General features: G+C 37.3%; 1 protein-coding gene across 5 annotated transcripts in view; it reads right to left on the bottom strand.

Moving 5' to 3' along the window:
- Qki (QKI, KH domain containing RNA binding) overlaps positions 1-24,665 on the bottom strand; it is a 122,096-nt gene that overhangs the window by 70,218 nt on the left and 27,213 nt on the right. For all 5 annotated transcript variants that reach the window (XR_009381047.1, XM_059272853.1, XM_059272852.1 and 2 more), the window contains exons 2-3: positions 22,607-22,749; positions 2,184-2,300 (exon numbers count right to left, since the gene is read on the bottom strand). Coding sequence is in view for 4 of the 5 variants with exons in the window: in XM_059272853.1 (XP_059128836.1) it covers positions 2,184-2,300; positions 22,607-22,749 (260 nt within the window). In the remaining variant the exon portion in view is untranslated. The remainder of the gene's footprint in view (positions 1-2,183; positions 2,301-22,606; positions 22,750-24,665) is intronic.

Here is a 24,665-nt window from a genome sequence, read left to right as displayed (position 1 = left end):
ACAATTAGAAGATTTCAAATGAGAAATAATCTGTATGATACTGTGATTCATTATGAGTATATCTGTTCTTCATTTCTTGGCAAAAGAGCTCTCATTTAGACTCTTTGTAACTAATGGGTTAATAGATGACTAAAGGTTATGGGACAGTCCCAGCATGTGAGTGGGTTGCCAGGGAAACTAACATCATTTTAACCAAAAGGCTGACACTTTCTAGTTTCCAAAAAGAGAAAAAGAAAGGAAATAAAGGATGATTTTACCATCAATGGCCAATGATGTCACCAATTACCATTCCCCAAAGAAGCCTCACAAAACTCTAAAGGACAGAATTAGGGGAATTTCTATGCAGCTCAACAACCAGAAAAGCCTGAAAGGTGTCACTCCCAGAAAATGCCATGGAGACTCTACCTTTCCTCATGACTTACTCTGGACATCCATTCCATAAAGCTGTTCATCTGTCTCTTAAATATCCTTTAATAGCAAACTGCCAAGCCTAAATAGTATTCTGGGTAGGTCTTTCTAGCAAATTAATCAAACTTGAGAGAGAGAGAGAGATTAGAAAAAAAAGGCTTAGAGCTCAACAGAGACCACAGATGGGGCTGTGCTTGGCTTCTGCAGTGGAGTTCACTTCTATAACTTCTATAATCTGATACAATCTCCAGAGAGATAGTGCTCAAATTACATGATATCAGTAAATGCTCCCGACAGACCTGACTGCTGATTATTGTAGTGTAAGAAGTCCCTAGACATCTAGTATCAGGGGTGCTTCGCGTTCTCCGAGTATGAAAAGTAACTTGCTTTCTTCTCATCCTTAAGTCAAACAATAGTTAAACCTATTGTTACCCATGGAAAAAGAAGAAAGCCTGAAATAATTTAATAAAATACGATAAACTGGCTTCCTGAATCCCAATGTTGCAGTATTTCTGCAGCTGGAAACAGTCTACAGCTAAAAGGTAGCCCATCGAACAACACAGTGTGGGCTCCACTTCAAGGTCTGACTATCACTTTTCTGGCATGTCAACTCTGGGAAATCGCTCAACGTCCCTGATAGAAGTTTCTTCACCTACAAAATGTAAATAATAAAACCCAGATTATCTGAAACAAGTGTGTGTCAAATATTGAAAACAGAGCTAATGGAAAATACGCAGAATTAAATCAGAAGAAATTACCCCAAAGTAGCTGATTTTTACTTATATTTTCTAACAATGCTGTTACCACAAGCATATTCAACCACAGAGATAAGGAGGTACTGGGACACTGCTTCCTGGTACAGACAAGACATTCCTACTAGTATTCCAAATTCTATCAGTCCCTCAGTCCCTGCCCTTGGGTTCTATAACTCCACCCTGCTGGCTACTTAAATTTTAAAACAAACAAAAAAACAGTGCTAGTAAGTCCATTATCAACGCAAGAAAATGAAAACTAAATTGACATATTAACTCATGTGCTTAAAACCAGCATCTTAGAATTACATGCTACTACCTATCTTCCAGAAAGAATTAAAAGCAGGGAGAGCCTATAATCACTTTTTGCCAAACCTTTTTTTTTTGGGGGGGGGGGGGGGGCACCAAGGAGGGGTGCATCTATATCATTCTTTCATTACCTGAACTACAGGACCAACTGTTCATAGGTATCTTTTCTAATGCTTATTCAATGCCAAGTATTCACCAAATTAGCAAGGGAATTCCATAAAAGACAGTATGTGTTGTGTTTAGTGAAGGATTCCATCAACAAACATCATTTCTATCATAATGTTTTTGTCAAATGTCAACGAAGCAGTGTGGAGGGGTTGGGATGTGAGACCTCCAACTAAAACTTAAAGACCTGGTGCTATAACTCTGTGGCACATCTCAAGGACTTGGGTTCCATCACAAAAACGAAAAGTCATTTCAGTTTTGTTTTGTTTTGTTTTTCTTCAAGTTTTAGTTGCATATTTTTACATAAAACGCAGTAGTCAAATTCTTATTGGCAGTTCTTAAATTATAAGTTATCAAAGCAGGTTATCATGCTAGAGTAATAAATATTTAGATAATTCAATTCTTGAATTAAAATGGTAACAAAGAAAATGTCTTAAAACAATTTCAAAGTTCTCACTGTGAGGATCACTGTCTATGAGATGAGGAACTTGATTTAATAATCAAGGGGGCAAAAATGCTGGAAAACATGCCTGTTTATCACAGACTTACCTTCTTTTTATCCCTCATGGAGCCTTTGCCTCGGACCATGATTTTACATCCTGTTTCTGCTTCAAGTTGTTTAGCTGTAAGTCCTCTAGGTCCAAGGATTCTCCCAACAAAATTAAACTGTGGAGAAAGATAATATATATTATTCACTTGCTGAAAGTTGTATCAAAGTTATTTGAAAGCATACACATGCATTTGCTTACTCCATCTCCACTGAACATGACCCAAGGAGAAGTGAAACCTGGAACTCATTTATTTCTTGCCAAATGAGATATAAGTCATTGCTTTATGAGGAATTTCTTATGAATTACTGCAAACTCTAAAGAACAATCTAACTAAACAAAGGTATTTTACTGAGTCGTCCATCAATACATAATCTAAGCCAGAGTGTAAAAAGTTAACAAAACACTGAATATCACACAAACCGTGATCCTCTCTTCAAAATACATCCTGTCCTTTAACAATAATATTTGGGTAAGAGTCCTACTTTACTTTCATAACTAGAAAAGTTCTGTCTCCAGAGACTGCTGTGGGATGTATGGCAAATGTGTTGCTGATTAATCAATAAAACACTGATTGGCCGTTGGCTAGGCAGGAAGTATAGGTGGGGCAAGGAGGAGAATAAAGCTGGGAAGTGGAAGGCTGAGTCAGAGAGACACTGCCAGCCACCACCATGACAATCTGCAATGTGAAGATCCTGGTAAGCCACGAGCCATGTGGCAAGGGATAGATTTATGGAAATGAATTAATTCAAACTGTAAGAACAGTTAGCAAGAAGCCTGCAACGGCCATACAGTTTGTAACCAATATAAGTCTCTGTGTTTACTTGGTCGGGTCTGAGTGGCTGTGGGACTGGCAGGTGAGAGAGATTTGCCCTGACTGTGGGCCAGGCAGGAAAACTCCAGCTACAAGAGACAATTCTGTAAGTGACAGTTCCACATTGCTGCTAGAACATTAATGTTCAAACTAGGATTCTAGCCTGAGCTAAGTATAAAACTCTTGAGTATGTTGGTTTTTTTTTAAATATTTCTTAAAAAGGCCTTATTTGCCTTTTTTTCTTCCAGGCCCACTTTTAGCTTATACTTCTAAAAGTTTAGGTAAGGAGTCTAAACTTTCTACGAAAAAGTCAGTGACAAAAGTAATTATATAAACAAAACTTTACCAACCCTCAACAGAAGCTTCTATTATTCATATTTACACAATTTTAAAGGTCACTAGGAAGGGCATACCTCTACTCACCACTAAAAACAACTAGCTTCCTATAAACATCATGTAACATTACACTTGTATTAGCCTTACACATCGGATGTGTGACCAATCAGTATCACCTAGGTCTGTAGTATATTTTATGCTGTCCACACAACAGCAAAATTGTCAAACAATGCACTTCTCAGAACAAGTTTTTGGGGCTTTCTATTCCATTAATCTATTAATTCCTACTACATCATACTATACTGTCTGGTGCAACTGTATTTTCAATTACAGCATATATTTCATTAATTTTTTAGATACTCATTAGAGAATGCATTGGGATCAACTACTAGAACTTTAAAACCATGAATAATGGCCTAATTTCTTCATTTAGTTGGACGTTCTTTCATCTCAAGAATGTAAAAGCTTTTTTGTTGTGCCTTTATTATTTTTAAGCTAGTTCTAAAAATTTAAGTGTTCCTATCAGCCTGCATATATTTTTGAAATCCACTTTGTTTCTAAAATGTGAATATGTAATTCATTTTCTTTATCAATCTTTATCCAGAAACACTGTTTCTTGATTACTGATTTTCATAATTGTTCTGGGGGGCTCCATGGGGAGGGGACTTATATAAACTGCCATTGTCACTTGCAAATCGTAAGTCACATTTTTTCTGTTCCAACTATGTATTTTTCTTTACTTCTCACATAGCACACCCTGAGTACACAAGCAAATGTGTATCATTCTCAACTTGCTACTAGTTTCAAGATCAAGGCTGATGAAGTTCTAGGTGATCTAAGCATCTTACATACTTCGTCAGATCAGAGGGTTACTAATATTTTTAAATGTTAAACTAATCTTAGATCCCTGCAACAGACTCAACTTGGACATTATACATTTACTTTTCTTTTTATACCCTACTAGATTCAGTTTCCCAACATTTTGGTGGCTGATTTAAAAATATGTACATTCACGGGGCTGAAGCACTGGTCCAGCAGTTAGCACTGGCTGTTCTTCCAGAAAGCCTAGGTTCAATTTCTGGCACTCACATGGCAGCTCATAATCATCCATAATTCCAGTCCCAGGGATCCAAAGCCCTCTTCTGTCTCCCCAGGAACCAGGCATGCATGTGGTACACAGACATACATGCAGGCAAAAAAAAAAAAAAAAGATTCATATACACAAAAATAAAAATACAATCAGGAATGGAACTTATTTATAATTTTCTTCTCTCATAATAAGGACCTCAGGTTTAGACATTAAGGTTATTCAGGCCTCCAAACATGTTGGAATGTTTCCAACTCTCTGGATGAGCTTATATAAAATTAATATTTTTTTTTCTTAAATACCAATTAGAACTCACTGGTGATAGACTCAGCTTCATTAATTTTGATATTTTTATACCTTAGTATTATCCACTTTGATGTACTGTGGTTGTCTTTCTTACAAATGTGCCTATATTCCCTAAATAATCAAATTTATAGAATGAAATTGATTTAAGTATTTGTTAACCCCAGTGTTTGCTTGTTAGCTTTATGTGTATGAGTATTTGCCTGCATGTATGTCTGTGCACCATGTTCAGGTATGGTGCCTAGAAAAGGCCAAAAGAGGATGCCGATTCCCCTGGAACTGTAGCTACAGATGATTGTGAACCACTCTGTGGGTGCAGGGTCTCTGAAAGGACAGCAAATACTCTTACCCACTAAGCCATCTTCTCAGCCCTGTGAGGAGGATTTTTTTATTCCTGGTTATCTATGCTACCAGTCTTCCAAGACATCGACTGCTAGTTTTGCTCCCTGGAGTAGATTTCATTTAAAATAAAATGGCTACAACTCTCCAAGGCTCATTATATTCTTTTTTATTTGCAATATAAATGTGTACCTTTGTTGACCTCTAGAATTTAGAATAACACTGTGACTTGTTTTGAAAGTACAATGCAATAGAAGAAATGCTATATTAATTAAAAGACAGAGGTGTTTATCTTAAGAACCACCTAGTGGGTCCAAAAGCTGACTGCAGACACAAACCACAGTTGCTCTAATGAACTCAGTTGCAAAGGTAAAAGTTCAGTAAATGATTCATTGAAACTGCCATTTTGGGGTTTGCTTATTAATTTACTTTGGTTCATTTCATTTCATACATTCTTCCTTTGATATTTCTTCTGAGCTTTTTATTTCTTTCCTTTCTTCCTGTAAGGTTTAATCTGGTTTTCTAACTCTGAAATAGATACTTCCTTATTGCATGCTTTCTAAATGCTACAAAATATATAATGATTTCTCAAAAATGTAAGAATCTCCCAATTATCTTTGGTTTGATTTCTACCTTCCTATACTTTAGATAAATATATATATATGTATATATATATATATACACACACACACACACACACACACACACACACACACACACACACACTATATAAATTATCAAACTTTTAACATTTGTTCAGACCTGGATTTGTCCAGACATAGGATTTAGTCAATCGAAAATAAAAGTGTGTGTGTGTTTACACTCATCCACACATGCACATGTGGATGCAAGACTAGGTATCTCCTATTGTTGTCTACCTTATTTCCTCAGAAAGGATCTCTCATTGAATCCAAAGCTCAAAGACTTACTGAGGCTGATGGACCAGCAAGCCACTCAGGATCTGACTGTCTTAGTCTATTTCTCCCACATGAAGCTTTTGTGTATGTGGGTGCTAGGGATCCGAACTCAGGCCCTTTCGCTTTTGCGAGCACTCTACTCACTGAGCCATCTCTGTAATTGCCCCCACAGTCAAGTTTTCATTAATATTAAATGGGTGCTTGGAAATGAGGTACAGTCTGCTATGATTATGTCTGTTAGCTGTTCTTATGCTGCAGATCCAGCTCAGGACCTCAGCTACATTAACAAATGCTCTCTACCACTGTGCTATACCTAAGTTTACTTGTCCTTCTACTTTTATTTTGGCTTTATGTCTTTAGAGTTATGTTATTTGACATGTACAAATGTAAAAATCTTATCATTCTGTAGTAGGCCTTTTTATTTTCATTAATGGCTTCCCGCCATTAATCCTACATTGCTATTAATAAAGACACAAAATTTTTGCTTGTCTTTCCATACTGTGTATTTCTTGACTATATTATTTTTAATCTTTTTAATTTTAGATTCCTGTAAGAAGTACCTAAATGAACTTTTAAATTTATCATTTTGTGTTTTAAATGACCCCATTTGCACCACATGATTTTATCTACTATCTTACTAATATGTGCTTTCTACATATCCTACCTTTCTGTGTTGCTTTTTCTTTTCTGCCCCTTTTCCTTTTCTCATGACGAGGGAAATTTGCACAACAAAATATATATTTCCTTTTCCCATTAGCATGGAAGTTACATACCTGCTCACATATCTTAAAAGTTACATGCTTTAAAATCCATTGCTAATTTTTAAGTCTTTTAAATTCATGAGCACTGTATTAACATCACCACCCCAACTGCTCCTGTGCGCCGCGCCGCCCCCCCCCCCCCCGCAAGTTCATGGCTCTTTAATTAATGACTATTGACACACACAACCTATCCCTACCTCTCCCTGATATGCTCATGTATAAATTTTCAGGGCTGATTACTTGGTATTAGGTATTAAGTTAAGGGTATAAGGGTATAGGTATTGGGTATAAGATGTATGGGGATCATCCATGAAAAAGACTTGATTCTTTCTCTCAGTAGGCATTAATTAACGTGTGTGTGTGTGTGTGTGTGTGTGTGTGTGTGTGTGTGTGTGTCCCTGTCCGTCCAAGTATATCATGTGTGTGCATAAAGGTGTCAAATATGAAAGTTAGAGGACAACTCTGAGTGTCAGGTGCCTTCCACCTTGAGACAGGTATCTCTTTGCTGTTTGCCACTCTGTACCAGGAGAGTTGGTCTATGACTGTCTAAAGATTCTGTTCTCTGCCTCCTATCTCCCTGCAGAAGCACTGGGATTAAAGATTTGAGTTCTTGGCACAACTTTCCTTGGTTCTGGGGTTTCACCATAGGTCTTCATACTTGCACAGGAAGCATTTTACCTACAGAGCCATCTTTCCAGCCTCTATGGAGACATTTTCGCATGTTAACTAATACTTACGTAGGTCTGACCTGCATCATTTATCAAACTAGTTGGTGTACCCTACCACTTGTCCACTGAGAGGGCACATCTTACCCTTCTGACAGATTAAATATCTTTTGCCACAACTATAGTCATGAGACTAATTCTTACAACTCTTACTTACTTTAAAATTGTTTGTAAGGCAGATAAAACAGAAATATTGAATCTGTGAGAGATAAAATTTTCTTAACCTTAAAAACCACTTACTATTGAACCCATGAACCAACCAAGAGCTCAAGTCCACTAAAGTGCACACCACAGGGATTCTAATGCAACTGAAACTGTCAAGGTCATCCTTCTCAAAATGCTGTAAGCAGAGAATGGAAAAAAAAGTAATAATCATAGCAGCTGCTTTGTCTATTGCAACCAATTTCCAGGTTAATGTGCTATGCCTTGCATTAAAACTCGTTCTGTGTTGATTTATCATGTCAGCTCTGCAGCTTCATTCAATTAAAACAATGTCAAAATGCTTTCAAAGAAAATCATTTCAAAGAGCCTGAGCTAAGTGCAACTTGAAAAGCCAACAGAAGGGAAAGAAAATAAAGAAAAAAAAAAATAAAAGATAGTCATTAACCCTACTGTTTAAGTACAGACCTTTGCTGCAACTTACCAATTATACTTCTACCAAGTGGCATGTTAATTTCTAAAAGTTTAACAATTATATCTAATGCTATTAATTTTGCTCACTACATTTTAAATACAAATAACGAATTTTTCCCAGTGACAAATGTAAATGATAAAAACTCCAGGAACCTCCTTGGAGAGTACAATTAAAAACAAAGCCTCCTTGTGAGACATTACCAAAATAAATGACTGATAAAAACTGCATTTCCAAAGGCAGGCAGTGGTGGCACACACCTTTAATCACAGCACTTGGGATGCAGAGGCAGGAGGATCTCAATGAGTTCAAGGCCAGCCTGGTCTACAAAGAGAGTTCCAGGACAGCCAGGACTGTTACACAGAGAAACTCAGTGTAAACAAAACAAAACAAACAAACAAACAAACAAAAAAAAACCCCTGCATTTCCAAAAGCATCTCAGAAGCATTTTTAAGAATTACTAGACAGTAATCTCTGCTTAAAATTTTGGAAATAAGAATAAAAAGTTATAAAACAACATGCAAATTTTGGGTTGCTTTTTAAATCTTGGTTTGATTTTTTTTTTTGGGGGGGGGGGTGAGTAAGGGTTTCTCTGTGTAGCCCTGGTAGTCCTGGAACTTGCTCTGTAAGACCAGGTTTGCCTTGAACTCAGAGATCTGCCTGCCTCTAAAGGCAAGAGGCACCACCATCACCCAGCACTGGGGTTTGCACTTTTGTACAAGAGATAATCTAGGGGCCAGACAGATGGCTCAGTAGTTAAGAGCAAATACAGTTCTTAAAGGACATGAGTCTGGTTTTCAGCATCAAGGTCAGACTGCTCAAAACTATCTCTAATTGCAGCAACAGGGACTCAGACATACTCTTCTGGGCCCTGAGGGTTATCTTAGCAGTGCTGGAAATGAAACTGAGAGCCTCACACATGCTAGGCAAGCACTCTACACTGGGCTATATTCTCAGCCCTCTGTCTACCATTTCTATAATTTTAACTAGGTATTTTACAAACCCTTATATTATACTAAATAATCAACAGAGTAGGCATTAAGCCTACCCAGTCAAAAGTATGTATATGTAGTTGTTGCAGAAAACAGAACCAGGTCATCAGTAATTTAGGCAACAACAGAGAATTTATTTTGGTTAAATATTTACCAGGGTTAAACTTTTCAGCCAAAAATACCTAAATAAATATATCAAGATATATGAGTGTGTCTTAACCTGTTTATAGATTCATCCTTACTAATTCCTGATAAGTAGCCAAGGTCTCCTGGAGAAAAGGCCACTTTACATTACATATAGGAACCATTTAACAAACCATTCACATATTAGTCATTTGTAAACATCGTGTTTTATGTCCCATAATTTACAAGTGCTATGTAATAAAAGGCTTCTTACAAAACTATTCAAGTCAAGTCACTGACACCAACTGCTACTACAAAGAAAAACTGCTAAGTAGTTAAAAACAAGATTTTAAATTGGCATATGAATAAGATATTCTAAATTTAAGGTGAATCTTCACTCAATAAGATGGTGAAGCTATCCAAACTAGACTTGGGTGAGTAAGACATGTGCTTGTCCTCTTTAGAAGCAAAATATGTAGGTCAGAAAATAAAATTGCGTATATAGGGTTTTATGCCACAAGCAGACAAGATATCTCTGACAGTGTATGTTAAAAAAAAAAAAACACCTTATACACAAAGCCTTGTAAAAGACCCCACATGCTTCCCAAGCATTAATTTTGCTATTGCTCCTTTATTCAAACCTGTAAGTGACTTCTTATTCTGTTCAAACTGTCAAGTACTTCTAAGCTTGTCTTCCTGTCATCCTCTCCCCTTTACTCCTTCATTCCTACCCGACTTCTCACTCATCGCACAATAACGAACACAGGTTCCCTTTCTGTGACCTCCTTGGAAGGACCTGAACTAAAAGGCAGGTGTTTCCCTCTACTGAAGAATTTGGTATGTTCCTCGTACACCCCTTATCAAAGTTGTTTATGGTTATCTACAAGTCTCTTCCAGCATTCCTGAAGTTAGAGGCCATTATCTAGGTTTATTAAGCCCACGGTGCTTTACACAAGATAATGCAAGCTTAAACAAATAAATAAAACGGTATTTTTAGACAATAAAAAAGCAAACAGGGAAAGTGTCTCCAAATTGAAAACACAAAATCCAACGTGTTTTCAGCACCAGTAACCCACTCAAAAAATCTTTTGCATTTTATAGCATTTTAGATTAGATACAGCTAACCCAGTCAAATCCATGTAAATATTCAAAAACATCCCAAACAGTTGAAATCTGAGAAAGGAAAAATTAAGAAGTATTGCCAAATAATGAAGACGATTTTCTTCCCATAGCAAAAAGCAGGTGAGATTTAAGTTGTTTTGGGTTTTTTGTTTTGTTTTGTTTTGTTTTTTTTTGGGGGGGGGGTTTCCAAGACAGGGTTTCTCTGTGTAGTTTTGGTGCCTATCCCAGATCTCGATCTGTAGACCAGGCTAGGCCCCCAACTCACAGAGATCTGCCTGGCTCTGCCTCCCAAGTGCTGGGATTAAGGGCGTGCTCCAACTACCACCTGGCATGAGATTTAAATTTTTTAAAAAATGAGTAAGAGATCAACTGGAAATGGGTGCCACAGGTATAAACAAGGAAGCAAAGGGCAGAGAAATGGGGTCTAAAAAGATGATTAAGAAAAGTTATTTTTCAAAGGCTTAATTAAATAAATTTAACAAACCATTAAACTAACCAAAAATAGAGAACTCAAACAACAACATACCTCCAAAGGAGATAAGTGAAACAAGAAACAATTAGAAGAAATTAAAGACTACTATAAATAATCCTACCAACAAACTGGACAAAATAAATCTCTCAATTCCTAAGAAGCATAGGACTTACCAAACTGACTCAAAGAGTAATCTAAATATGGTAAAGAATAAGATTACAAAGTAATTCAAAAATTCCCAATAAAGGGAAACCTAATGAGATAAAAATAAATTCCAAACGTTTAAAGAATTAAACTAATCTGTCCCAAATTCTTCAACAAAACTGAACAAAAAGCACCTCCAAGTTCTTCAAGAACATATGAACACATAAAAATGCCAAAAAGTTGCAAGCTAAAATACTTGATAAAGAAAGATGCAAGAATTCCAAGCAAAATCATCCTGAATAGTGAAAAGCTGGTTTGCTCTTCTAAGATTAGATAGAGACAATTCGTGGATGCCCATTCTCACTACTTCTAAACACAGAAGTCCTAGCCAGACCATTATCAATCAGGTCAAGGAAATGAAATGGGGGGGGGGGGGGGCACAACATGGCCTAAAATTGCATAGGACACAATCTTCTATGTATTGGAAACCTTGAAAGATTTCATTTTAAAAAACAAAACTTAGTATAAATTAAATACAGTTGCAGGACATAAAATTACATACCAAAAAGTTAGTTTCATATCTATACATTAACAGCAAATAGCCCAAAAAAAAAAAAAATACAAGGCTGGAAAGATGGCTCAATGCTTACTTAAGAGCATTTGCTCCTCTTCAAGAGGACCAAAGTTCAGTTCCCAGCAACCCACATAGCAGCTCACAACCATCTGTGACAGCAGTTCTGGGGAAATGTAATACCCTTTTCCGACCTCCTTGGGCACCTGGCAGGACGTGGTACACAGACATATACGTAGGCAAAACACTTACATACATAAAATCAGATTAAACACACACACACAAATTAAGAAGGCTATTCCACATATAATAAATACCATCAAAAAGAAAGCTATCACACACTAGTGAGTTCAAGTAATTAGTACTGGAAATGTGCTCACTAACCAGCATGGTCTACAGAGTCAATGAAAACCCTACACAAAATCCCAACTGCATTTTTCATAGAAACAGAAAAAAAAACTTTTTAAAACTTGCATGGAACTATACAAGACCCCCAAAGTACAGCAATCTTATGAAAGAACAAAGCAGAAACATCACACTCATTTAATCAACTATACTACAAAGACAAGTAATTAAAATAATTAGAACTGACTTTTTTAAAAATCACAAACACCTAATGAAGCTCAGAAATAAACACAAGTAGAAATGCTCAAAAAAAATCAAACAAGAATATCAAGAATCTACACACAACAGATCAAAGAGAATTCTTCATTACCCAATTTGGGTATACATACCAATAAAACTTGGATTTCCACATTCAGAATAATGAAACTGGACCTTGACCTTAGACCACATACAAAAATTAAATTTAAATAAGACTTAAATGCTTGACTTGAAATAGAAGAACTAGAAAGCAGCAAGATTTAAAGCTCTGAGAGGCTTTGTCCATCTCTAGATAACTCAACAGGTAAACCATCTGCCCAACATGTCTGAGAACTGGAGAACGGAATACCAAATACTATTTAAAAAGCCAGATGGGTGTATCAATTCACCTGGAATCCAGCACAAAGAGTTGGGAGCCGGAGAGAAGCAGTTAAGAGTGCTTGCTACTCTCTTGGAGGACCAGAGTTCAGCTTCCAGTACCTACAAGTGAGATGGCTCACAACCACGTGTCATTCCAACTCCAGTGGCTCTACAACCACTTATGGCTCTCCTATCACAAATATGCACATACACACAGTAATATTAAACTGTAGCTAAGTGACAGGTATAAAGTTTTCATTGTGCCACATGACTAAATTCTGGAGCTCTAGATATAACATGATGACTGAGGATTTGTTCTCTAAGTATTTGTTTCCCCCCCCCCCTCTCTCTCTCACACACACACACACACACACACACACACACACACACACACACAACTGTGAGGCAATGGATGTGTTCCTTAGCTTGAGTGTGGTATCATTAGATGGGATCCCACAGACCTCCTCAAACATGACCCACTACTGCCAAGGCTACTATTGGCTACTCTCTAAAACCTGATGGTAAGACTCTAAGGTTAAAGACACTTATGGCATCAAACACAGAGAAATGAAGTTGATGCCCAACTAGAGGCTTCACCCCTACTGACTGGCATTCATGGCACTTTATTTAGTATTCTACACGCCACCAGGAGAAAAATGATCATCAATATTACCCACTACAAACTGCAACTTGCAGGAGCAACCTGCCTGCAAGATCTACTGGATCAATAGTGGCATACGTGTTACGGGAGTAACCAACCACTTTTAAGTTGTACTTAGGGCCCACTTAATAAGATGAAACCCTTACCTGACATTGCTAAAGTGGACAAGAACCTGAGATTAGATAGGTAATGGGACTAAGGGATAATACGCTACTATTGTTCTGCAATAAAGTTGACTCCTAATGACAGATTTCTAAACCGTCATTAGAAGCTTCTTCCCACAGCAGTTGATAACTGACACAAAGGCCCCATTAACTAGACAGTGTGCCAGAGTGAGAGACTGACTTTGAAGCACTCAGCACTTCCCCTCAAGGCTCAGAGATTCATGTGCAAGAGGAAAAGGAAAGATTCTAAGCTCCAGAGGTGGTAGCTGACTCCAAAAGTATCACCTAGACACAGCAGGACTAATACACATATGTCCATATCCCTAACCAAGAATCTCCTTAAAGTTGATACCTGCTTAGAAAAATAAAATCGGTTTTCTCCAATGGAGTCCATGGTAGGTCCAACGTCCATGTACAGGGACCCCCCCCCCCAAAAAAAAAAAAAACCAACTTCACTGCTTTTGATGTGCCTTTTATTGTGTGTAGTGGGAATTCACCCCACCCATAACCTTGGGCTATCTGTGACCTGTTGGGCAAAGAACTGCCCTTTACTCGCTGCTGACAGTAAGCACACTCTCCATTCCGGACAAGCAGGACAAGGAAAAGTGACTGCTGAACCTTGCTAAGACAGTAAGATGGTCTTTTAAATATCCTGCTTCTAAAAATGGTCTGTCAGATATTCTAGGCCTATAGCCAAAAATGAATGCTACAACGTTGCAGAGAAACTGGGTGACTGTCCAGGAGGCCAGCTGTCTCTTGTCTTTTCTCCCATTTTTTCAGAAGTTGCTTGCTTGCACTTCCTGTTTACTCAGGTAATAATTTTCTTTCTCAGGTCTTTGATGGGGTTGAAACTAGACAGTTATAGTTACAATAATTTCATATCTTAGCTAACAGCATATCAGGTACTAGATTTAGACTCTTCAGGATGGGACAGCTTTTGGAATAATCTCTGTAATTTTCCATTTACCTGTGGTCTGGACATTGTACTTGTTGGTTGTAGTTCCACTTTTGTTTGTTATTACCCTTTCTTTATCCTGGACAGCACTTGATAATCATTCTTATTGCATATAATTTTGTATTAGGTTTAGAACCTTATTTAGACAAAATGGGGAAATGTAGTGGGAATTTTCTCTGCCCAAGACCTTGGGCTAGCTGGCCTGAGAGAGGTGTTGCTTCTTGCCTGCCTAAGTGACCTCTTAAAAGGGAAGGAGGAGGGGGTCACATTCCCTCTCTTGGACATGGAAGGCTTCCTGGCACATGGCTCAGCAACCAGGTCATGAGCTTTCCCCGGCACACAGAGGCAAGAGCGTCGCTTCATTTTATATCAGTCAGTCTGTTTTGCCCATAGAAACCCTTAATAAATTGGTATATATAGAGAGATCATTGAGACTCTTGTTACAATTTTGTTTGGGTTTTTGTTTGTTTGTTTGTTTGGTTGGTTGGTTGGTTAGTTTTTCGAGACAGGGTTTCTCTGTGTAGTTTGGGTGCCTGTCCTGGATCTCACTCTGTAGACCAGGCTGGCCTCGAACTCAGAGATCCACCTGGCTCTGCCTCCCTAGTGCTGGGATTAAAGGTGTGCACCACCACTGTCCAGGTTGGGTTTTTTTGTTTGTTTGTTTGTTTTTAAGTTGTTTATTTTGGTGTTTTTTGTTGGGTAGGTAGACAGAAATCTGGGAGAAGTTGGGGCAAGGAGAAAGAATGTGATCAAAATATACTATATGAAATTTTTCCAATAAAAATAAATCAATTAAAAATTAATTATTCCATTATACATCTTAAAAGTACACAATTTTATTAGCTCACTATACCTCAATAATGATTAGATAGTAGGTTACATTCAGCACAGAACCTACAGTCAGAAATTCCTCAATAAAGTTGACTCATGTCCTCATTCTGTTTCAAAGAACAAAGTAAAAGACACTGTAGGGAAAAAAAAATCAGTTACCTTCACTTTCTACTTCAACTAGAGTATAAGGGCTGCAACAATTTTTAGGTGTTAAGAACGCTGAGCATTATGTTCAAAACAATGAGCCCAATTCTATTTTGGGTAAGGTATATGCACTAAGCTACTGAATTCTCAAAACAACACTGAATAATGGTTACTATTAGTATTATCTACCTTTAAAAAACAAGAAGTTACTAAGATAAAATCCTAATATACCTAGACTGAATCAAGTTCAGACACTTAATACCACATTATGTCTCCCTTGTTAGGTCAGTAAACAAACTTTAACAACCTTAGAATTCTATATTATTAATAGGTAGTTTACATTTAGACTCTTCAAGTTTTTTAGAATGAATTCAGGTGTTACTTCCGTAATTTTTCCCTAACTATACTAAAAAATGCACTACTTGAGAAAATCATGCCTTGACTTATTAAATGTTTTCAGTCTTCCCATCACTGGATTACATCTTTTTGTTTTGTTTTTTGTTTTTTTTTTTTTTTTTTTCCGAGACAGGGTTTCTCTGTGTAGCTTTGCGCCTTTCCTGGGACTCACTTGGTAGCCCAGGCTGGCCTCGAACTCACAGAGATCCGCCTGGCTCTGCCTCCCAAGTGCTGGGATTAAAGGCGTGCGCCACCACCGCCCGGCTTGTTTTGTTTTTTAACAGAGGGTCTCACTGTATCACTGTATGTATAACCATGGCTAGCTTTGAACTCACAGATTTTCTTACTCCAAGCAAACCTTTTCTATGAATGAAAATCATTATGATGTATTCATCAGCATATTTCTATGACAGTTGTTTGTTAAAATAGAGAAAATAAACTTTAAAAATAAAAATACAGTGAGTCCAAATGTCACCAGAGACTACAGTATGTAGTATGTTTGTGACCATAGAAAGGGAATGCTCTTAAAGCCAACCTCTTGCTACATAAACATCAGTCTAATAGAAGTATTATTAATTAACAGGAGAACTGATCTTTACAGCACAAGTTTTTACTTGTATATGATTTACTGTCAACTGTCTTTTACACTATCCTGTTCAATATTCCACATTACTCTAAGTAACTCATTTTGCGGAAAGGCCTTCCTCTTCCTCCTCCGTCTCCACACATAATGGAGGCAGAAACCTTTAGATGCTTCACTACAATTCCATAACCTGTTCTTTATTGAACAATCACTGTCGAAGTTCATGTTCTCATTAGTCCACAGCTGCTCACATATTTAAGCATTCTGTGAAAAGATTGTATCTTTTCATATTATTTTGTACAGTTATTTACCACAGACTACACACGAATATTTCTAGACTAAATGATACAAAATGTTTGATTTATATTTACACCTTCTTTTAAGCTTTGTTTTGTTAGTGGTAGTGGTAGCTTTACAATTGGTTGGTTCGTTGGCTGACTGGCTGGTTTGTTGGGTGACTGGTTGGTTTATGCTGGAGATTGAATCTAGAACGATAAATACGCTCAGCACAAACTCTTCCACTGGACTATATACCCAGACCTAGACTCTTACAACTCTAATTTCTTTTAAAAGTCAAAATGGTTGATTTATACTACTTAGATACAATCGTAAATGATAAAGTTTAGATAGAACCTAGTAAAAATGATCCTTTCTTCCACTAACCACAAATAGAGCATAAATTTTTAAAAGATTTTTTGTTTTTTTTTTTTTTTTTTTTTTGGTTTTTCGAGACAGGGTTTCTCTGTGTAGCTTTGTGCCTTTCCTGGGACTCACTTGGTAGTCCAGGCTGGCCTCGAACTCACAGAGATCCACCTGGCTCTGCCTCCCGAGTGCTGGGATTAAAGGCGTGCGCCACCACCGCCCGGCAAGATTTATTTTTAATTGTATGTGTATGAGTGTTTTGCCTGCATGCATACCTTCGTGCCATGTGTATGACTGGTGCTTGCAGAGAACAGGGGAGGTGGGGGATGGGGGTACTGACAACCTAATCTGGGTCCTCTTGAAGAGTAATAAGAATTCTTAACTGCTGAGACAGCAACCACCAGCATAAATTTTTAAGATGAAAAAATTCCTAACCAAGTAATAAATCTTACTAATGTGAAAACATGGCCAAGTTAATGATAAAGAAACTTGATTCCAGGAAGTCTCAATTGAACTGCTCTGTTATAAATGGCTAAGCTTGTTAAGACAAATTATACTTTCCCAACAAAACAACCTAATTTAGTTTCAAGGTTACTTGATGTCCCTATAAGAAGAGTTCTCTCTTTTTTAAAGACAGATTTCTGCTGACAATTAAATCAAGAAGATATAAATGGCCTCAATCACTTATAAACAAATTCAGGACAACTGCTACAAGCTGAATATCCCTAACTTTGAAAATGCTCCAAACTACTAAACTCTTTTGAGTACACACATAATGCTACCAAAACTGGAAAATTCTATACCCGAACTCATTTGACTGTATCCAAAATGCAGTTCCACTAAAAATGTTGTGTAAAATTATGTTCAGAATGTGTGTTTTAAAATGCATGTGAAACAAATGAATTTTATATTCAGGTATGGGTCCCATATCTGTTTTTATACATGCAAATATTTCTAATCTAAAAAAAATTAGATCCAAGCATTTCAAGTAATTAGTACTCAACCTGATCGCCAGGCTATGAGATGACTAGCAAGGCTCAAGGAAAATAAACTTCCTTCATAGCCCACTCCAGGTGCCTACTTGGAGGGATCAGGACAGGAACAACCCTGATGAACTACTTGGCTCTCACCTCCAAAAGACGCAGTTTGCCCAGGACGGGCATAAATCAGACAAGTAAACTCCCTTAAATACCTACCACAAACAGAGGAATGTCCCTGAGAACAGGGTTCTTCCCAATTTTTCTGTTAGATTCCTTTCGTTAGTTTAGTGAGGATTTTAAGAAAGAAATGTAGTGTTTAGATACCTGTGATTTTTGTATTTAACTGGTAAGTCCGTCTGAACAAAGCTTTAACACAGATCATAATGCATTTATAAGATAAGCCAAACATTCCATCTCAACTCAGGTTGACAATCAATTTCTTACAAGTAAATCTTCTCCAAAAATTACTTAACTATTGTTTGGAATACTAGTTATTTTTAAATATTAAGATATATAATTCACAAAATAAAGCACTTGCTATTTTAAAGACTATGAAAAGGCTTACGACATTAGAAATCATTAAACTTCAAAAAAAAAAAAAAAAAAAAAAAAAAACCCAAAACAGGTCTAAAGAAAATTTACTGGTCTCTGAGTATCCTGAAACTCACTAAAATAATATCTACTACTATCCTCAAAAAATTCAGTAGCCGGGCGGTGGTGGCGCACGCCTTTAATCCCAGCACTCGGGAGGCAGAGCCAGGTGGATCTCTGTGAGTTCGAGGCCAGCCTGGGCTACCAAGTGAGTTCCAGGAAAGGCGCAAAGCTACACAGAGAAACCCTGTCTCGAAAAAACCAAAAAAAAAAAAAAAAAAAAAAAAAAAAAAAAAAAAAAAAAAATTCAGTATAGCCAAATAGGCACAGGTGGAATATAATCTTAGAGTGAAGGGAAAAAAAAAAATCAAACTGAAAAGTCATAAAATTAGCCTTCTCTGACTGATTATTTGAAGTTTTTAAGCCAATAATAGTTCCTGTACCTAAAACATAAACATAGTTTACACTATCAAATTACACTAATAAATTAAAACTACCACAGATTACTATGTAATCTGAAACATTTCATAACTTTAGGTAAAAGAAAAACACCAAGGAATAACATCATCTTATTTTTATCCTGTATGTCCTGTATGTATGTAAACACCAATGTGTACAACTCTGTTTGTGTGCTCAGGTCAGAGGTTGACACTGGTCTTCCTCTATCACTCTCCACCTTACTTGTTTGAGAAAGGGTCATCTCTCATTGAATCGGAAACTTGTGTTTCCAGCTACACTGGATGGTCAACTAGTCCCTGGGATCCTCATGTGCCACCACTCCTGTGCCACAGTGCTGAGGATATCAGCACATACTTGCTGTGTGGATGACTGATTGATAAATAAAGTGCTGATTGGCCAGTAACCAGGCAGGAAGTATAGGCGGGACAAGGAGAGAGGAGAATTCTGGGAAGTGAAAGGCTGAGGCAGAGAGCCGCCGCCATGAAAAGCGAGATGTAAAGTACTGGTAAGTCACGAGACACATGGCAACATATAGACTAATAGAAATGGGTTAATTTAAGATGTAAGAACTAGATAAGAAGAAGCCTGAGCCATTAGGCCAAATAGTTTAAATAATATAAGTGTCTGTGTGTTTATTTTATAAGTGGACTTATAAAATAAGTGGCTTGGTGGGACCTGGAGAGAAACTCTCCAGCTACACAAACTGTCTGGCTTTTATGTAGGTATGGGGGGTCCAAAGTCAGGTCCTCGTGTTTGTGCAGAAAGCACTTTACTCAAGGAGCCATGTTCCTAGCCTTGGTACTAAAGACAGAATACATACATTTTGCACTGTGCATGCCATTAGTTCATGCAATCCCAATGAACGCTACATGAAATACCTCAGGGAAGATTAAAATCTACAGTTAGGAACTGCAGTGCTTTTACTGTATGAACAAAGTTTACTGCTCTTATAGAAACATATGCATAACAAAGGTAATTATTTTCCTAGTGTCATTCCTCAGTATGTAAGACTTAATTCTATCTTTATTGTATTTTCTTAGAATGTTTGATTTTAGAAACTGCTTGAGTTTCATTTAAAAAAAAAGGGGGGGGTGCCTAGAGAGATGATAGATCAGCAATTATAAGCACTGCCTGCCCTTCCAGAGGACCCAGGTTTAATTCCCAGTACCCATACATTGGCTTGCAACCAGTTACAACTCCATTCCCAAGGGATTTAATGGCCTCTTCTGGCCTCCAGAGGCACTGCATGCATGTGATGAAGATACACGCATGCAAGCAAAGCAAAACACCCTTACACATAAAAATAAATTAAGAAAGTTTTAACTGATGAATAAATTCTGGCTTGAAATTGGGACAGGGTTTCCAACAATTTATGAAACGCCCAAAATTCTTCTACCATTTCGTACTATGTATTTAAATAAAACAGCATTCTCTGCATTGATGATTATACAATTAAAATATCAACCAGCCCTGAAAAACATGAAAGATATTCTATTTAGACAATATTTAATTCTTGTTGTGTACATACATATGTATGCCCACATGTATACATGCACATTCCTGGAGGCCAGAGATTAACTTTGGATATCTTCAATAATCTAACAGATTATTGTTCAGAGACAAGATCCACAAAATCCTGCCACTGAAGTTCTCTCCCAAGTGTCCTTGCTTCCCACCTTACATAATTTCCTACAATACCTTATAATCATCCAACAAAGGCTTCTTTTGGCAAGATTATCCGGAATTGTGTATCTGCAACTAAAACTACTTTCAAAAATAGAATAAATGTATAAACTGAAGAAAGGTATACTAAAAAACACAAGTTATGAATTACAAAAACTCCATCCCCCATTAGCCCAATTTAAGACATTTATACTCCATCTATAAACTAATGTTGTCTGAGTAACAACTAATGGGTCTAAAAACCACTTTTAACATTAGAGTCACTCTTTCTTTCATTTGTTTTCTAATAAGTATTCTCAAATATAACAGCCATTATTTTGTCTTTACATACTCAGTAAGTAATGAATGGCTACTATGTGTCAGTATTATAGAGTGACTAGTAAAATTATGGCAGTGAATTAAAAAAGACAAGATTCTTGTTTTATGTATAATATATTATCGTAGGGAAGCAGTTCTCAACCTTCCTAATGCTTTGACACTTTAATACAGTTCCTCAGTTGTGGTGACCCCAAACATAAAGTTATTTTTGTTGTTATTTCGTTAACTATAATTTTGCTACTGTTATTAATCATAAATATCTGATAGGCAGGATATCTGATATGTGACCCCTGTGAAAGGGTCATCTGACAGTCCCCCACCCCTGCTGTGCTAGGTAGAAAGAAAACTAAAACATTAGATAACAGTACTATAGAGGTGGAGTGTGGGAGGTTAGGGTTTGGGGGAGGGGTGGAAATGGACAGAACCAGGTGGCTTTTAGGAAAACTGGTTAGGGAAAGCCTTGCTAATGGGATATTTAAACTCAATCGCACTTAAGGAAAAAGCATCAGCCAGTCACAGTGAACGGTGTATAAATGACACAAAGATCTTGAAGCTGGGAATAGATTTGACTTATTCTCAAAGTCAAAGGAAGACCAATGTGATTACACTGGAGAGAAGTGGGAAAATCATTTAAGATGTGGGCAGAGAAATAGAATCAATCGTATCACAGAGGGTTTTGTTAAAAAAAAAAGAAAGAAAGAAAGAAAGAAAGAAAGAAAGAAAGAAAGAAAGAAAGAAAGAAAGAAAGAAAGAAAGAAAGAAAGAAAGAAAGAAAAAAGAAAAGAAAAAAGGCAGAGCCTGGAGGTACTTCAAAATCAGTGGTGTAAGAGGAGACTAATTCCACAAAGATACTAGAGACTGGTTCACCAACTGACTAAGTAAGTAAGACTGGTGAAAGGAGGAATGAATCAGATTGAAAGAGTCCTTTTCATAGAAACTTCAGAGAGCTGGAAGCAACCATGAAGCCCAGTACTCTTATTTATACAAAGAATGACATGGTCCAAGCTGGGGATGTTCTGTGATCAGACTGAAGACCACCAGAGCTGCATGTAATCTTTAACAATCAGGACAAAAGTCTTCCCACAACTGCTGTGGGATGTTCTGTATGGCAAATGTGTTGCTAATTAGTCAATAAATAAAACACTGATTGGCCATTGGCTAGGCAGGAAGTGTAGGCAGGACAAGGAGGAGAATAAAGCTGGGAAGTGGAAGGCTGAGTCAGAGAGACACTGCCAGCCGCCACGATGACAAACAGCTTGTGAAGATGCCAGTAAGCCACGAGCCATGTGGCAAGGTATAGATTAATGGAAATGGATTAATTTAAGCTGTAAGAACAGTTAGCAAGAAGCCTGCCACGGCCATACAGTTTGTAACCAATATAAGTCTCTGTGTTTACTTGGTCGGGTCTGAGTGGCTGTGGGACTGGCAGGTGAAAGAGATTTGTCCTGACTGTGGGCCAGGCAGGAAAACTCTAGCTACACACAATTCTTGACCTCATTCTGAAATCCCAAAGTCTTTACCATGAATTATTTCCCAAAGTGACATAGCAAAAATCAAACGAAATATACTTTAAAGAGAAAAAGTTTAATTAGTCACATAAAATTATTCCCATTAACAATTTCATACATAACTTTTTTAAAGCAGCTGATAATATAAGTTATTTCATTGCATACTGTGGAAAGCAGAAAAAAATGAGCAAAACAACAAATATACTTACATCTGGGTATTCTTTTACAGGCACATAAAGTTTCTCTTGTAACTGAACAATAGGTCCCACGGCATCAGGCAATTCTGCACTCCTTTTCTCTGTACTGCCATTTAATGTGTCATTGTACATGTCTTTCCGTACTCTGCTAATTTCTGTTAAAAGTAAAAATTTTAAATGTGTTAGACAAAAAATAGTCTTGCTAATCCAGGAAAGGGGGGAGGAGGCTGTGTGCTTCACTGATAAAATGTTAACTCCAGTGAATAACTGTTGACCTATCCTGTTATTCTCTGGATTCAGCCTGTTTACAAGGTGACAGCCTTCATTTCTACCATAAATCAAATTTACATCAACCAAATTACACATCTTATTAAAACATACTTCAGAGCAGAGACTCATCACTGTAATCATATAGATTTTAGTTTAGCTAAAATGTTCATGCTTAAAAATGAGGCCAGTCATTTTAAATGATAGCTTTATTTGTCATAAAAATACATAAGACAAAATACTAAAAGCTCTTATATTCCTCATAAATAATCTGTCTCTACAAGATTTAAACTGGAGCCAGATGGTGGTGGCACATGCCTTTAATCCCAGCACTCGGGAGGCAGAGGCGGGTGGATCTCTGTGAGTTCGAGGCCAGCCTGGGCTACAGAACGAGATCCAGGACAGGCTCCAAAGCTACAGAGAGAAACCCTGTCTCCAAAAAAGAAAAAAAAACAAAATACAACAACAACAAAAAAGATTTAAACTTGACACCACTTTACTGGATAGTTTAGGTATCTGTAACACATTCATGATGCTCACCAGACAACATATACCAAGTTCAGCCGGAGTCTGAGTGAGTGTGCAAATGACAGAACTAAATGAACCCTAACTAAAGCAACATTCCAGGGAAGAGGACAACAGCACCTAAACAACAACACAAGAAGAGCTGCCAAGAACTCGGGGAGACAAATTCCTAGTACGCCAGTGATCAAGACGCTACAAAAACTGCTAAGTCAGAGAATGGTGACCTGGACTAGACCACCTTAACAGAAAACAAACCACACTGGTTTATAGATATACATACAAAAAGCAAAGATAACCAAAATCAATGTTCTGTACCCAAAAAACCTGTATTATAATTCTCAGGTAAAAATATATTAATGAAAATTATGAAAGTTATATTTTAATGAATCCCTCTAAGTTATTTTTATACTTCATGACCCCTTGGGGGGTTGTGTATTAGATATCCTGAATATCAGATATTTACATTACGATTCATAACAATAGCAAAATTACAGTTATGAAGTAGCAATGAAATATTTTATGGCTGGGGGTCACCACAGCATGAGGAACTGTATTAAAGGGTCGTAGCATTAGCAAGGCTGAGAACCACTGATGTAGATGAGTTAGTGGTTAAGAAAGAGTAGACTGTAACCTCCAGTTCTATCTTCTTCTGACCTCCTCAGACACCAAGTATATATATCGTATACTAGAATAAAGGCAGACAAAACACCCATACACATAATCTTTTTTTAAATGAAAAATTTAATCAATTTGAAACACACACAAAGGCGGGGAGTGCTCAGTGGTTAAGAGCATGTACTCCTACTTATAAAGGACCTGAGTTCAGTACCCAGCATACACATATCAGGCACCTCACAACATGTACCTCCAGCTCCAAGGAAATAAATACCCCTGGCATCCAGGCACCTGTACTCAAGTGCATATTAACATGCAGACACATTCACATAATTAAAACTAAATCTTAAAAGTATGTATAAAATTTATATACCAATATAGGTGGGAAAGCTGTAAGTATGGTTGACATTTAAAAAAGAAAAATAGCAACTGAAACAAAGTGGGAGGCTGGGGGATGTAAGCCAGTGATGAAGGCCCTTGGTTCAACTCTCAGCACTGAGGCATGATGAGATGGAGAGTGAGGAAATGGTACTTACTGCTATAAATGGAAAAGCAGTTCTAAATAATCCAAAAAAGACAGTACCAAAACACAGGGGGAAATTGGAAAAGTGGGTAGAACAGCAGAGTGCTTATACCGTATGTGCAAGGCCCTAGATTCAATCTC

Source organism: Peromyscus eremicus, chromosome 8b (assembly GCF_949786415.1).
Source record: "Peromyscus eremicus chromosome 8b, PerEre_H2_v1, whole genome shotgun sequence".
Taxonomy (NCBI): domain Eukaryota; kingdom Metazoa; phylum Chordata; class Mammalia; order Rodentia; family Cricetidae; genus Peromyscus; species Peromyscus eremicus.
The sequence above is the reverse complement of the archived record's forward strand: the minus strand, read 5'-3'. Positions and strand labels throughout refer to the sequence as shown.